The 15057-nt window shown below is 35.3% G+C and overlaps 4 protein-coding genes across 6 annotated transcripts; 1 reads left to right on the top strand and 3 right to left on the bottom strand.

The window, feature by feature from the left end:
* Positions 1 to 339: 339 nt before the first annotated feature.
* Positions 340 to 1942, bottom strand: LOC120271741 (probable serine/threonine-protein kinase PBL21). Its single transcript, XM_039278416.1, has 5 exons — positions 1843 to 1942; positions 1592 to 1746; positions 1315 to 1504; positions 686 to 1077; positions 340 to 549 (listed from the first exon to the last, which is right to left on the bottom strand). Exons 1-5 carry the CDS (start codon positions 1940 to 1942, stop codon positions 340 to 342), a joined length of 1047 nt encoding a protein of 348 aa, XP_039134350.1.
* A 500-nt stretch (positions 1943 to 2442) lies between these two features.
* Positions 2443 to 7363, bottom strand: LOC120271970. Of its 3 annotated transcripts, XM_039278665.1 has the most exons (10): positions 6903 to 7363; positions 6568 to 6601; positions 6380 to 6461; positions 6238 to 6283; positions 6054 to 6152; positions 4729 to 4797; positions 4284 to 4647; positions 3641 to 3792; positions 2891 to 3461; positions 2443 to 2812 (listed from the first exon to the last, which is right to left on the bottom strand). In XM_039278665.1, exons 1-10 carry the CDS (start codon positions 7092 to 7094, stop codon positions 2751 to 2753), a joined length of 1671 nt encoding a protein of 556 aa, XP_039134599.1. In that variant the 5' UTR covers positions 7095 to 7363; the 3' UTR covers positions 2443 to 2750. The 3 variants fall into 3 exon arrangements, with proteins under 3 accessions (XP_039134599.1, XP_039134597.1, XP_039134598.1); XM_039278663.1 differs by having other exon boundaries at positions 2443 to 3461; positions 6903 to 7362; XM_039278664.1 differs by having other exon boundaries at positions 2443 to 3461; positions 6380 to 6458; positions 6903 to 7362.
* Positions 7364 to 7785: 422 nt separating this feature from the next.
* On the bottom strand, positions 7786 to 9420 carry LOC120271740 (pentatricopeptide repeat-containing protein At2g01860; the record flags this gene model as incomplete). Its single annotated transcript, XM_039278415.1, has 1 exon — positions 7786 to 9420. A coding segment is annotated over one exon (1404 nt), but the record flags the coding sequence as incomplete, so codon positions are not given.
* A 3945-nt stretch (positions 9421 to 13365) lies between these two features.
* On the top strand, positions 13366 to 14705 carry LOC120272588 (transport and Golgi organization 2 homolog). The gene is made up of 5 exons (XM_039279456.1): positions 13366 to 13451; positions 13558 to 13747; positions 13832 to 14038; positions 14127 to 14321; positions 14425 to 14705. The coding sequence occupies exons 1-5, from the start codon at positions 13369 to 13371 to the stop codon at positions 14551 to 14553; spliced, it is 804 nt and encodes a 267-aa protein (XP_039135390.1). The 5' UTR covers positions 13366 to 13368; the 3' UTR covers positions 14554 to 14705.
* The last annotated feature ends 352 nt before the right edge of the window (positions 14706 to 15057 follow it).

The raw sequence follows: 15057 nt of genomic DNA, 5'->3' as shown, positions 1-15057 counted from the left end.
AATTCAAGTGCTTCAATAACAAAAAACTCGAGAGAAAATAATCATCACTACAAAAACATAACAAAAAGATAAGTAATCTCAATCAATCATGCCACATTGCCAACAGAAAATAATAATCCTAGTTACAAACTAAACACATCTAACAATGAGATTAATAACCGATAGAACGCTTTATATAGATTCAAAAAAAATCCCAAAATGCTAACAACTTGATTATTAACCAAATTGGTAATGAATACAACCGACCATAATTCTCATTCCCATATTCATATCCGTACCCATACTCATACCTTTAACAAGCACCACTTTCATTTGAGCTTGAGAAGAAGCTTGTGGTGCTTATGATTTTGCGACACTAAAAGGTTGAGACGCAACATACTCTAATGCTGATACGACTTCATGCATTAGAGGCCGTCTCTCCGGGTGGTCAAGGAGACATAGAGAGGTGACCGAAACTAATTGGTAGAATGCTCTTAAAGGGTATTGTCCTTGCAACAAAGGGTCAGCAAGTTCGGTGAACCTTCTCCTGTTATTGAGATAAGGTCTCGACTGAAAACAAATATTTAACCTATGTGAGTCTGAAACTTATATATTTAAATCTATATTTTTCAAATTAACCAATGAAAGACGGTCAATTACTATAATATATTAAATGAAACGGAGGAAGAATGCGAAACGAACATACCCAAACTATCAAACTCCGGGCTCCAGATTTCTGCTCATAATCGAAGGCTTTTCGTCCTGTGATTAGCTCGAGAAGTACAACACCGAAACTATAAACATCGGACTTAACATTAAGCTTACCGCTCTGAGCATAATCAGGAGCACAGTATCCATATGTTCCCATAACTCTGGTTGAAACATGAGTGTCATCTCCAACAGGGCCAAGCTTGGCAAGTCCGAAATCGGAGAGCTTCGGATTGAAGTCTTCATCCAACAATATGTTTGCTGATTTCAGGTCTCTGTAAATTACAGGAGGTTTTGCAACATTGTGCAAATAAGCCAGGCCTTTTGCGGCACCAAGAGCTATTTTCATTCTTGTATTCCAGTTCAATGCCTGCTGCTCGTTAGTTAAATCTGGAGAATAGAGAATGTGAACTAAGTTAATTTCACAAAGAGGTGAATTTTGATCTTAATTAGCTTATGATAATACAAAAGTTTAAAGTCATTATCAATAATAAACTATCAATCATCTTTCATTTTTCATCATTGGTAATAATATGTTTGCCAACGTTCATTTTTCGGTTTTAAACCAACATCTAATGATACAAAAACAAAAAAACTGAAATTGAGATCTTTTGGCATAAAGCTCACCAAACAAGTGATTTTCCAAGCTTCCATGAGCCATGAACTCATAAACCAAAAGCCTTTCCTCCTTCTCGGCGCAATATCCTATCAACGTCACAAGATTAGGATGCCGAAGAGTGATCAACATTAGAACCTCCACCATGAACTCTTGATTCCCTTGCAAACCTTCTCGATTCAGTTGCTTGATTGCCACAACCTATTACAATTCGAACAAACTATGTATAATCAAATTTTATCTTACATAATTTTTTTTTCTGCATAAAAAGAGAGGAAAGATCATTGCCTGATTATTCAACACCCCTTTAAAGACCTTCCCGAAGCCGCCTTCGCCAAGGACAGACTTAAAGTTCTTGGTTGCGGCCGCAAGCTCTTTGAAAGCGAAGCTATGAGCATTGCTCTTCTTTTCCACATCACCGAGCGAAATCTCCGTCTCTAGATCTACTAAACAACAATTGAAACATTGTGGTCTAATGTAATGAAAATACATAAGATAGCATTCTAATATATCAAACAATTCGAATAGGAAATTAATACCAATTGAATCGACAAGACGAGTGATGGAGCCTGTGTCGGAGCTTTCACCGATGAAGTTCTTCTTTCGGGGGTGAGCACCCACACAAGAGAAACATTCCATGGCTTCAATATTTCTCCTCTCTTTCTCTCTCTCTCTCTCTCTCACACACACACACAAAAAGATGAGAAGGATAGCTATTCCATTCCAAAACCAAAAGGGGATTAGGAATAGGAACTACATGGGGAATTTGTCCATTGGAGAGGAGAAGAAGAGATGAGAAGAAGAGGAAGAGAAGGGGAATGGGAGAAGAAGGATGGATAAGAGAGAATGGTTCTCATTGTTTTGAGAGCTGTGTTTCTATAAAAAGGAAGCTGTGATTCCACGCGGGAATGCTCCCTTCTCTCCAACTAATTTTGGGCGGGAGGGAGAGCAACGGTCACTTTGGTCTGCCTCGTGATCAGCTTTCTGTTAATATTATATAATATAAAAGGTTAATTCTTTGTTTTTAATCCTTATACCACTTCAAAAAAATTTAATTACTAGGAAAGAAACCATTAAACTTATTCAATGAAAAGATAAAAAATCAGATTTTCACCAAAAATTTATAGGGAGAAGACAAAGGCTGGAAGTTTAAACTAGAACACAGGAATAACTTGCCTCAAATGGCACAAGGATTTTAGTATTACAAATGAGGATTAGCTGCTGCTTCACATAAACATTTTTGAGTTCTTGAGTACATTAATTAATCTGTACATATACATATGCAAACTAAGTTATGTGAGAGAGACCATTGCATCCTGCATTCAATCAAGCATGCATTGTTCAATGGCTGTGCAATTTCAACAACTTGCGACAAACAAGGTCTTGCACTTGCTCTGCTACCCTGATTCATCACTAAATTAAATGACCGAATAAATTTTTACGGCTCTCATAGCTGCAATGCTAGATCAGGTTGATGTGACTCGACAATCACACCTGAAGGTGGAGATCCTGCACGTTGTGAACCTGCGTTTAGATCGGGTGGGAAAGATGAACTTCGCTTGGAGTCCTGCTTGGACTTCACCATACCTTGATTACTGACTGATGTTGTCTTCACAGCATCAGAATGGGTGTTTGCTGTTTGATGTCGGAATTGGATGTTGTTGTTGCCTCTAGAAACCATGTCCAGTGCTCGAGCATGTGTCATTGGCAACTCTGAGTTGATGCTCACCGCTTTCGAAAGATTGAAACTGGATGGGGTGCTTACAACACCATTGACACCTGGTTGCATTGTTAAGTTTGGTCGTGGCCATGTGGAAGGAGTTTTGTCTCTGCAGATATCCTGTGTGTCAACTCTGCTCTCACTTGCTGTGGGTGCAGGAGTCAGACTGCTCTTGGAATGGCCTTCTTCAATGTCTGAATCACTAGAAGGTGGTTCCTGTTCTTCTAAAGGTTTAGTTCCTCCTGCTGATGTAGAACAAGAAATGAGTTTAGATTGTTGAGGTGACTCGCCATCACCAACCCATCCCCGACCGAACTTTGAACCAGGCGGTAGGACCCTTTCGATTTTTCGAGAAGCAATGGCCCAAGCAATGGGGCCGAGTTTAGCGGCAAATCGGGCCAAGCTTCTAGGATATGTATGCTCCATGTGAAACCCAATCTGGTTGGAACATGTTCAGAAACAGGCTATGAAGAGATTCACAACAAAAATTTGGGGATACAAGGGCACTATTTATCAAGACGACCTCATCAAAATAATAATAGTAGTATATAAGGATAAAAACTCTAATCAGCTATGATTCCAAATGTAAAAGTCAAACTATTTCCATCAATACTCACAGGAATAAGCTGCTTCTTCTCCCCATCCGTCAATAGTGGTAGATCATATGCAAATGTGGACCATTGAGATTGTTTATATGTATTCCGACGGTTCTCATCTATAACAATAGGCTTCTTTCCATACCTCCCTGAAACTCCTTTCAGCATTGAGCCTATAGATCCCAAAAGAAAACAATTACTAATATGGACAAAAATGATAGAAAATCATAACCCCATCCATCAAATCCAATCCTAATATCCATCAAGTCAGGAAGTGGACTGACTTATGCTTTCATGCTAGTGAAGTGTATGAGGAAAATAACCACCCCAATTTACATCATTATGTATTAGCCTAACTTCAGTTTAAAGCCATTTGATGTAAGGGAAAACAGCTATCATTTATACAATTTGACTTCATTCATGTGCCACCTTTGAGAAAACAAATACCAAAAGTAACACTGTATCCCAACTTCACCCATGCTTTTCCACTGCATTTTGCCCCACCATAAACAAACATATACATATAAATCCCACTCTATGACCCATCCCATGGGCAAATAAGGATAGCATGTCTTGACAGATGCAGCCACATTTTTTCTGTGCAATAAACTATATTTTATCTTTATGGACTAGAACATTATAAACATGAATGATGATTTCAAACCTGTCTGTTCTTCATCTCTTTCTGGCTTATGTTCCCCAATCAAAGTAGAAGTTTCAGCCTTGCGAAAACCATGAAGCTCTCTTGCATATACATCTGCTGGGTTGGGCTTATCTAACATTGGTGCCTTTCTTGACAAACCTTGCACTGAGCTCGACCAGTGACCATTATCACCAGCATTAGCAAGCGTCGCAACAGTGGAGGGATCAGAACCAGCATTCTCAGGAGGCCTACTGATCATCCTTTTGAAAACATTCTTGGTTGGTGGTCTACCTCTCCTTACAGTCTTCTGCTCTGGCTCATTATCATCACTTTCTTGTCTTAAATTTTCAAAGCTCTTCTTTGCAAGCTCTTGAATGGCCCGTGCCTGCACATAAGATGCATGTAAGGCAGGAGATGTCATAGTTCAACAATAAGAGAATAAGTAGCATCTTAATGAGCTCAGTACCTGCCGATGGTATATTGTGCTCGGTGCATTGTACTTCATAGAATTGGAGCTTATCAAGAAAACATCTTTCTGCAATATTATCAAATAATTAATAGCTATTACCAGATAACTTCATGCAGAGCCATCTTGCTTTCACACTTCAATAAACATAACGGAAAATCTTGTAATTAAAGGAGATTTTTATCGGACGGATTGTCAACCATGATTAAATATGTGACATTGGCAAGCATGGTTACAAAGATCCAATGGCATGGAAAGCATACCACATAGCAGCAAGACTAACGGGCCTCAGTTTAAGTTTTCTAGCAATTTTATTCTGCCATTTCTTTGTAGATACATCACACAGGCGTAAGTGATGTATGTAACATACGATTGAATAAATGTTGGGAAGTATCTAAAAGGGGGAAAAGCTAAAATGTTTGCGAAAAAATAGAATTTCAGCAAGGAATTGAAGTGAATGTAAATAATCTTTCTCAAATAAAATAAATAACTGGTTGCAAACGAAGAAAACACAAATAAATCAATTGCTACTTTTGTCCTTTTGGATGATTAACTAATTCAACATCTTACATACAGAAAGAACCAGACGAGGTTCTGCTAAGAAGAATGACCTAATAAAATTATTCCTTAAGAACATAAAAATGTCAACATCTGTAAACAAAGGAAATGGAAAACCAGAAGATATGTAATTTACCAAAAGAACAACAAATTCCTTTCAGTAGACAATATAAGATAACAATGAAGATGTTTATTTTCAGCTTTCTAACTTCCGATTTATATTTATTTCACTTAATTAAGAATTTCTTATTCTAGATTTTCAAAACAAACTATGAAATGTCCACAGGATAGAGTAAAGAGTTCAAAGAATAATATTAGAGGGCAGAGACCAACATCATACTGGAATGGAAAAAAGACTACATTTACCAAAAAAGAGAAGTGTTGCCTGACTTTACCAACAGCTAAAAAACCTTACTTGAAAAGGCACAAAAACTACAGGAAACCCAAATCTCTCCAATTTAAGTCCACAAAGTTATCAACTAGCTGAAAAATAGACATCAGAAAGCATGGCCTTAAACACAGCATGGAAATGTGTAAGATGGTATTTATAAAACCAAGAAACTATGCACAGGAAACAGCAGGCAACACAGGCATTGCATTTGCAAGAAAACTCCAGCCCTGGATACTGCCCACAATTCTCTCAATGCCCTAAGCATCAAAGCAATGCAGATCAGTCCAGACAACAAAAACTCCAAATTTAACACCCGTCAAAATCCCATCAAACAGTAAACTAATTGAAAAAGAAAATAAAAACTGAATCTACCAACCTCAAACTGTTCCAAGTTAACATAAACTCCATTAGTCAATTTTTTCCGCACAGTACCGAAATCCATTGGGTGTGCAATGACTTCATGATAGTCAGGGAGCTATAGAAACATCACCATCATTAACTAGTCCATGAATGATCAAAACATAATCATACAGAAAACATCAACAATGACAAGAACAAACCTCTTCAGGATCCACAGGCTCCGAGTAAACACCATAAGTATCCTTCCTAAACTCACACACAACCACGACATTTAGACCACTGAAAAAAATTCAAGAATAAAAACAAATTTAGACAAGAAAAAAAAAATGAAAAGATACGCACTTCTGGAGTCTATCAAGGATGAACAAGAGCAACTTTTTATCAGGCAAAGGCGTCGTGGGCCCCGAATGTGGTGGCTCCCCTGCTTGCATTCACAATCAATAAACAAACATAACTAACAATGAAAATCAAAAGGACATCAAATGACTCTTTCCCCGAATTTCCTAGAAATTAATGCATCAGCACCGAACCTCCAATCCGATCCGTCCCTTTCTCTCCGCTAATCTGCAGCCAAAAATGAAATCCACAATTAATCCAAAATTAGGGAAAAGAAGCACCTTAAAAAAAAAAAAAAAATTGTGATTTTTAGGTTGACAAGAAATAAAAGATAAAAACTTTTTTCGAATTTCAACGAGAAAAGATCTACAGGTTCCTTCCAAATGATTGGGAAGTTGACCAAGTCAACCCAGGAAGTTACTCGCTCTAAAAATCCACCAAATTTAATAAATAAAAAATCGAATCTTTGGATCTATAAATTTGCGGCTGAAAAAAGGGCTTAATTGAAAGAATTCGCAAGAATCGAGACCTTAGCATTCGCGCTCCCATCGCCAACTGCCCTCGATCCGGCGCTTCCGGCGGGCGGGCTCATCCTCACCGTCGGATCCGGAGCAACCAGAATCGGAGGCATTCTTTGGTAGCTTGAGCACCAGCTTGAGCTTCTTCTCTCTCCGCTTCCCGCCAGAATCCCCATCCTCCTCCTCCTCTTCCTCTTCCTCATCACCTCCGGTGTCCTCCGGCTCCGGGTTAGGGTTCTGCCGTGTGATCCGGCGGTGCGATGGCTGCTGGGGATTGGGGCTAGGGTTAGGGTTTCGCTTAGGTTGCTGCAGTTGTTGGAGCCGAAGGCTGCGCTTTTGGAGATCGATGAGGGAGGGGCGGCCCTTCTTCTTGCGCTTCTTCTCCATTATCGGAGCTTTGGCCCCGCTCCCTCTCTCTCTCTCTCTCTCTCTCTCTGTTTCTCTCTCTTCTTCTCTTTCTCTCTCTATCGACCCTTTCTCTCTCTAGAAACGAGGTTGGATTTTTTTGGGATTTTTCCGGGTGCCGAGTTTTTGGAGCGACTCTCGCACGTGCGACCCACGTGATATTAGCAGCACGTGACATAAGCGTGCGTGCGTTCTTTCTTCGTCTTTGATCATCCTATTTCTAACGTAGTTAAATCTAATCAAGTGAGTCAAAATTTAACTGAAAGTAAACTTTTAAATCATTATTATTAAAAAAAAAACATGTTTAATTTTATGGAAAAAAATTTCATAGTTTTATTTAATTTAAAAAATGAATACATTTGTCTATAAATAAATGTACACCTTTTCTTCTAACAGAATACAAAAAAACCAAAAAGTTTGATGCAAACTGATGAGACTTGCAAAATTATAAACAAGAACAAATAAATTTTTTTATTATTTCTACAAAATTTACATGTTCATCAATTGAACAACAAAAACTTCCAAACAAAGGAAATAATGTTTATCCAACTTCATGTCAAACCATCTTCATTTCTTTACATGTCATAAGTATCTGCAAATCATTTTCCATTCACATGCATATCTTATTTCTGAATGTGCATACACAAACCATTGATTAAACATGTCACAGCATATATCATTTTAGGCGAAAAGCCGAATTCTTTCACATGATTATTAAACTTAAACTACTTCCATTTGTGATAAAAGTCTTAGTGTATCTTTATCCAACTTCATGCCAACCATTTTCATTTCCTTGCATAGTTGCTTGCACTTAGCAATCCTCCCGGAATGCGCATAAGCATTGATCATTTCACGGTATATATCATAAGTAGGCGAAAACCCGGCTTCCTTCATTTTCGATAAATATCTAAAAGCCCTCACAAGATCATTCAGCACAACACACAGCTTGATAACAACACGATAAGCCGCAAGATCCAAAACAAAATTCAATCCTTCCATTTCCCAAATCAATGCCATTCCTTCCCTGTACTGTCCATTCCGATACCGACTGTGAATAACTGTCGTATACATTACAATGTTCGGGCTTCGTCCTGAATCCTTGAACCACTTGAAAAGATTCTCAACCACTTCGAATTTTCCGATCTTGATGCAAACTTTCATAATGCCAGTACAATCCTGTGGTTTCAGATCAAAATCCTCTCTTTCGCCGAGTTCTTCGAGTAATGCTAATGCAAGCTTATATCCTTCGGGAGTTTTTCCGGCAGCCATTATCAACTTTGCATGAATGCTCGTATCGAGTGTTCGGTTATTGTCTTTGGCAAGTAATAGCAGCCTCCGTGCACGATGCAAATTCTCCGCTGCAATAAAACCTCTAGCCATTGCTTCGACGACACTCCGGCTAGCAGAATTCAAGTACTTCCTCTCCATTTCAGCTTCAATCTTTAACTTGCCACTCCTCGCTAAGACTTCCACCGTCGAAGCTAGAACCCGGTCATCGGGGAAAAAATCCGGCCGGTGATCCTGAGCCCAGCACAATGCTTGCAATGCTCTGTCAGGAAGACACATATGACCCAATTCTCTAACAATTAGTGACAATGAGCCTTTCCTCAGAGATGGAGACCATTTGTCGAGCACCTGATGTGCATGAACATCACATGGAAGAGATTGAATCTCTCTGGCTATACTAGCAAGAGTTTCAGGGTTCTTGCGCACTCTATCACTGCTTAACGAGCGAAAGGAAAGCACTGACCTTGCAGCGAGCCTCACATGGTGCTTCGGCGAGGGGGTTTGAGAGGGGCGGGGTAATGGGAGAGGTAAAGGTCGCTGCTTTACTGGTTTCATTGGCTTCTGAGGGGGTTTCCTCTCAAAGAGAGATGAAATGGCTTCGAGCTCCTCCGAGCTCCAAGCAGCGTCGTCGTCGGCGTCGGCGTCGGCGGCGAGGTTGAGGGTTTGATCACCATTGTTCTCGTCCTTCTGCAATGGAATTGGCGTGCGACGCGGGTAGGAGAGGGGATGAGGATGGTTGGGACTAGAGAGAACGGAGACTCGGAGAGAGCACGGCGAGATCGAGCTGGGGAGTTGGTCGGAAGGATGGCGTGAAGAGCTGAGCACACGCCGGCGATGTCATTGAGGGATTTTGTCGAACAGTTGACGTGCATTCGCTTGTTGAGGAGTTCTTATGAAAAGGCCCATATAGCCCAACAAACACTCAAAAGCCCATGTGAAAATGGCTGGTTTTTTTTTTAAGGAAAAGAAATTACATTTTGCATTATTTACCAAAATTTTAATTTTCTCTAGTGCATAATATAATTTTAAATTTATTATAACATGCATCCACTCCTTCAATTTCTTCATAAATATTAATCACATATTGAGTTAATATATTTTTTTTTTTTAACATTGGGCAACAAATACCTTCATTTAAAGTTTAAATCAGGGATAGATACAGAATATGGAGCACACTCTCAAGCTCAATAACATTTTGTCTTTGCGTTACATAGGTTTCAATCTCAGCACCTTTTCAAAATAAAAACCTTACTCGAGTTAATATTACTTGGTGTTCACATTCATTTAGGTGGACCCCAAAAAGAAATTAGTGAAAATATTTAGATTTTACTAAATAGAACTCTAACTTATGTATTCTTATAAAATAAAAATGTATATATTTTTAATAATTTTATCTTTTATTTATTATCTCTTCTTCGCTAAAAAGTGAATGGTTTAGCTTTCAACTCCCTTCTAGTATACATTTATTTTTGAAAAAAAAACTACACCTTTATTTGGTTGATGTAAATTTCTGTGTAGTAAGTCACACTTATCTAGTGAAAAAATAAATAAATAATGTTACCGTAAATAAATTAGACTTAAATACTATAATTATCGAAATTGAAATTTTAAGAATTAGTTAGGAATTGGGTTAAATAAATTCTGTAATAATAATAATAATAATAATAATAATAATAATAATAATAATAATAATAATAATAATAATAATAATAATACCTTTTAAAAAAATTATTGCAAGAAACCAATTGAATAACATTTCTTAAGACATGAGTCATGAGACATGGGATAACAAAATCCATCTAAAATATGATTAACTATTTGGAACCACTCACAAGCTCACATGTTTCTCAATGGAAAAAAAAACAAGTTACTGAAAATGAAAAACAATTTAGCTAGTGAAAGTGACAATATAAACCATATACTACATTTCTAGAACAATAAGTCACATATTATTCTTCTTGGAAATAGATGAGTCATACTCATTAAAAAAAAAACTGCCAAAAATTAGTAAACATCAATCAAATGAGGATGTTTGTTGCGATGACCTCCCAAATAAATTCCAAATACAAAAATACACAAATCTTTTTGCCTATTTATTTTTTTAGAAAATACAAAGGTTAAAATTCAAGGATATGAATTTTGTTCCCAATTTGTTTCATAGACTCCAAATGCATGAGACTTTCTGCTTCATTTGATTGATTATTCCAAATTGATGTTCATAATGATAGAGATGTATATATTAATATTGACAAATGAGTATGCTCATTAATGACTTGTTTGAGTTTCACTAGGTTATTTGTTATTTTGATATTGACAAACTAAGTTTCATTCAGTTATTTGTTATTTTGATATTGACAACCTAAGTTTCATTCAGTTATTTGTTATTTTGATTTTGGAGATTAAAATTTTAGAATGATTTTTCATACAAAAAAAATATATGTTCCTAATATGTTTTTTGTGAAAAAAATCAATAAAAGATCTATTCATCTATACGACAAATAATATGAAGAAATAAGTATACATATATATTTTGTAATTTGAATGATAGAAATATTAGAGTTTTAATCTCATATTTAAAAATTATAATAGCACGATGTCAGTGTTTGAAGAACTAGATGTTATTTTTAGTTTATGTCACTCTTCCCTCATTGTAGGGTATTTACAAAAACGATTAATCAAGGATACCTAGTATTGACCATTTCTTTTAAAATGCTATATTAATTTTAAAAAATATATTAATATCTAAAATGTAAGAATTTTAATGATAAAGTTATGGACCACACAATATTTGATTTAAATATAAATCTAACCTAATCACATTCTAATTTAATATTGTAATTAAACTTCTATTATCTTTGATTGTTAAAAATAGAAAAATACTAAATATTAAAAATATAGAATATAAAACGAGGTTGATGAACCATCTTGATATTACAAAGGGAAAAGACCTTTGAATTTATATAGGTTAGAAAATATAACACTCATTAATTTTAAAATACAACTATTAATAACACACAATAGTGAAAACCCACCTGTGTCATGATAAAATTAAAATATTAATCTAATACATATACTAATCTAATTAATGATGTTGTAATCAACAAACCATCTTTCTATCCAATTGTTTATAGGAGCAACTCCCATTTAGAGTTTATATATGTTGTTACAATAATTATGTTGTATTTCAACTATTTATATTGCACTATATTATTTTTGTTATACTCATTTGTGACTCAAATCAACCACACATTTTCTAGACCCTGAGTTAATAAATCATTAAACTTTGGTCAAGTATCATTTTCATCAATGAATTTTAATTTGTTTTGAAAAGCTCACTAAAGTTACTAATCATTTTATTGGCAGGTTACCCGATGATTAACATCTTCATTGGGTAATGTAGAGGCTATAAATCACTCTTTGACTATGCGCTAACTAGGTTTTTTCTGGCCTCCACTTCAGCTAATGAAAATGCTAATCCATCTGGTGATTTGCCTCGAAATGATTTAGTAACTTTAGTGAGTTTTTTAAAATAAATTAAAATTCAGTAATCAAAATAATATTTGACCAAATTTTAGTGATTTACCAAAAAATATTTATGTCGTATTTTAACTATTCATACTGTACTGAATATTTTTAACCAACAATCTTTCTATGACCAAATTCCATTTAAAATTTATATGTGAATTACATTATTTTTGTTATGCTCATCTGCCAATCAAACCAACCCACATTTTCTAAAATACTGTGTTCCATAATCTCTCAAAATCAATAATAATAATATATTATTATTTATTTATTATTTATTATTATTATTATTATTTTAGAATGAATAATAAAATATTCATACTTCACCCACATGAAAAATTTCAAACCAATAACACATCCTCATCATCCAAATCAAATAAATTAAAGAGAAAATGGTTTAATAATCATAATCCATTAGCATCCAACAAACAGTTGTAAAAAATGCGCCTCAAGTTTTGGTTTAGCTAAAGTTGTGTGTAAATAAAAATTCAATAAAATATATGTGACCAAAATTAGCCATGAGTTGTTGTTCTTTGAAGCAAAGACTCAAAACTAAGGAAAACCAAAACCAGTCATCGGCTCTTGTTTTTAATTAAATATTTTAAACAAAACCCAATGAGCAGTAAAGTGTTGCAACTACTCATTCATTGCATATGAGTATGACCAGATTCTCTAAAACTTATCCTTTGTTTTCTTCTCTTTGTTTCTCTCTTTTCTCAATTAGATAAGACTCTCTCCAATTATAATTTACTAATGATGTTTTTACAAATACACCCCTGCCAAAATATTCAAAGATTATTAAATTTTTTTGGCATCAATGTGTTTCATATAGATATTCATTTAACTTTTTTTTCTCAAGTTTTTGATCGATCAATTTTCAAATAGCCAAGAGCTTCTTTGCTGTGTGTTATATACATAAAAATTTAAATTTAAAAATCATTTAATTGAATGATCCAGACTTCTATCATTTGGATCATAAATTATCAGACTAAAAAATAATTATATTTGTCTCAATATAAAAAACTTAATCTTCTCCAGAAATATATACATACCAACAAGTGTGAGCTGATTAAGATGATAAGAAAATGTTATACAGATTAGTAGTTGAATTTTTTTTCAAGTGTGAACAAGTAGTAGAAAATAAGTGTAATTTCATCTTTTTGAAGGGTATATCTTGGAAAAAAAAACTTTTTTTATGCAATATATAAACATAACTTTGGGTTGGTGTCCTTCATGCTTCAGCATTTGTCCCTAGTAATCATGTGTATAGCTGCATGGATTTGGCAAGCTCACCCAATCTACCAACTTCTCCTTCTCCAAAACAGAGATGAATTCCATGATAGGTTTTACTTTATATATAATTCCATTTATCTCAAACTGTTTCATTTACTTTTCTCTTTAATTTCTAAAATCTTATACTCATGATTTCATGATCAAATAAAATGACAGGCCAACAAAACCATTAGGATGGTGGAGTGATGGCAAAACAAGTATCTTAGGAGGAAGAGATGGAATAGCAGGAGGAACATGGATGGGTTGCACAAGGAATGGCAGAGTGGCATTCATCACTAATGTTTTAGAGCCGGATTTTATCCCGAATTCGAAAAGCCGGGGCGATTTGCCTGTCCGGTTTTTAGAGGTAGTTTTATAGACTAGCATGTATCAAGAGAGCGTATTAGAAATAATCATAAATGCGATGTTTTTATTTTATTATGATTGCTAGAGTTTGAAGACTCCAATAGAGTTTGCCGAGGAATTAGCAAAGGAAGAAGAAGAGTACAATGGATACAACTTGGTTTTAGCTGATGTTTGTTCGAAAATTATGGTGTATGTTTCGAACAGGCCGAAAAGTGAGCCTGTGTGTGTTCAAGTTGTAAGTCCAGGACTTCATGTTCTTACTAATGCTAGACTGGATACTCCATGGCATAAGGTAATAATAATAATAACAATAATAACAATAATAACAATGGTGATATTGTTATTATCATATGTTTAGGAATAAGTAATAATGTTTGCAGGCACAATTGCTTGGTGAGAGTTTGAAGGAGATGTTGAGGAGTAATGGAGATAAAGAAATTGCTGCAAAGGAAATGGTGGAGAAGTTGATGGGAAACAGAGTGAAGGCTGAGAAGGATAGGTTGCCAAACACTGGGTGTGATTCTGATTGGGAACACAAATTGAGTTCAATCTTTGTTGAAACGGACACCAAACTGGTAATTATATAATTATATATATATATATATATATAGATTACTTTGATGAAACTTGTTTTGGAGTTTATTTTTGTTTTAATTTAATATTTTGATTGGAAAACAGGGAGTGTATGGGACAAGGAGTACAGGGGTATTGGCAGTGAAAACAGATGGAGAAGTATGCTTCTATGAGAAGTATTTGAAGGAAGGAGTGTGGAAAGAGCATAGTGTACAGTACCATTTAAATGTTTGATTGGTTTATGTTTTGTGTATGTGTGTGTAAATAAGAATCTGTTTGGTTTTTTCAGAACAATGAGCTTGTGTTGTTGTGAAAAGCTTGCTTGTTCAAATGATGATGTAGCATTAAATGTTTTTAGAAAAATGGAAACTAAGAAAATAGGGTGAATGGAGATGATGATTTATATATAAAGCTGTTGCTTTCTTTTGAATGGAGGAGCACAAACTGTGAAAATCTATTTCTTGGATTAGGACTTTCTCAGGGAGATGAATGCAGGATTTATTTATTTATTTATTTATTTATTTATTTATTAGTACGGATGCATTTTGATAGGATTGCAAATGAGCTGCAAGTAGTAAGATTACATGGTGCTTCCAAGCTATACCAGACATGAGCTTTCTTTAACAAGGTTTTCTGGATTTCTATATTTGTTTGGATGATTCTCTAGGAAGTTACTCGAAAAAGAAAAGGAAAAAAATAGCTTTGATATTTTTCAATGACCAAAATATTCTTGGGAAT

This window comes from Dioscorea cayenensis, chromosome 11 (genome assembly GCF_009730915.1).
Source record: "Dioscorea cayenensis subsp. rotundata cultivar TDr96_F1 chromosome 11, TDr96_F1_v2_PseudoChromosome.rev07_lg8_w22 25.fasta, whole genome shotgun sequence".
In the NCBI taxonomy this organism is placed as follows: Eukaryota; Viridiplantae; Streptophyta; class Magnoliopsida; order Dioscoreales; family Dioscoreaceae; genus Dioscorea; species Dioscorea cayenensis.
The sequence above is the reverse complement of the archived record's forward strand: the minus strand, read 5'-3'. Positions and strand labels throughout refer to the sequence as shown.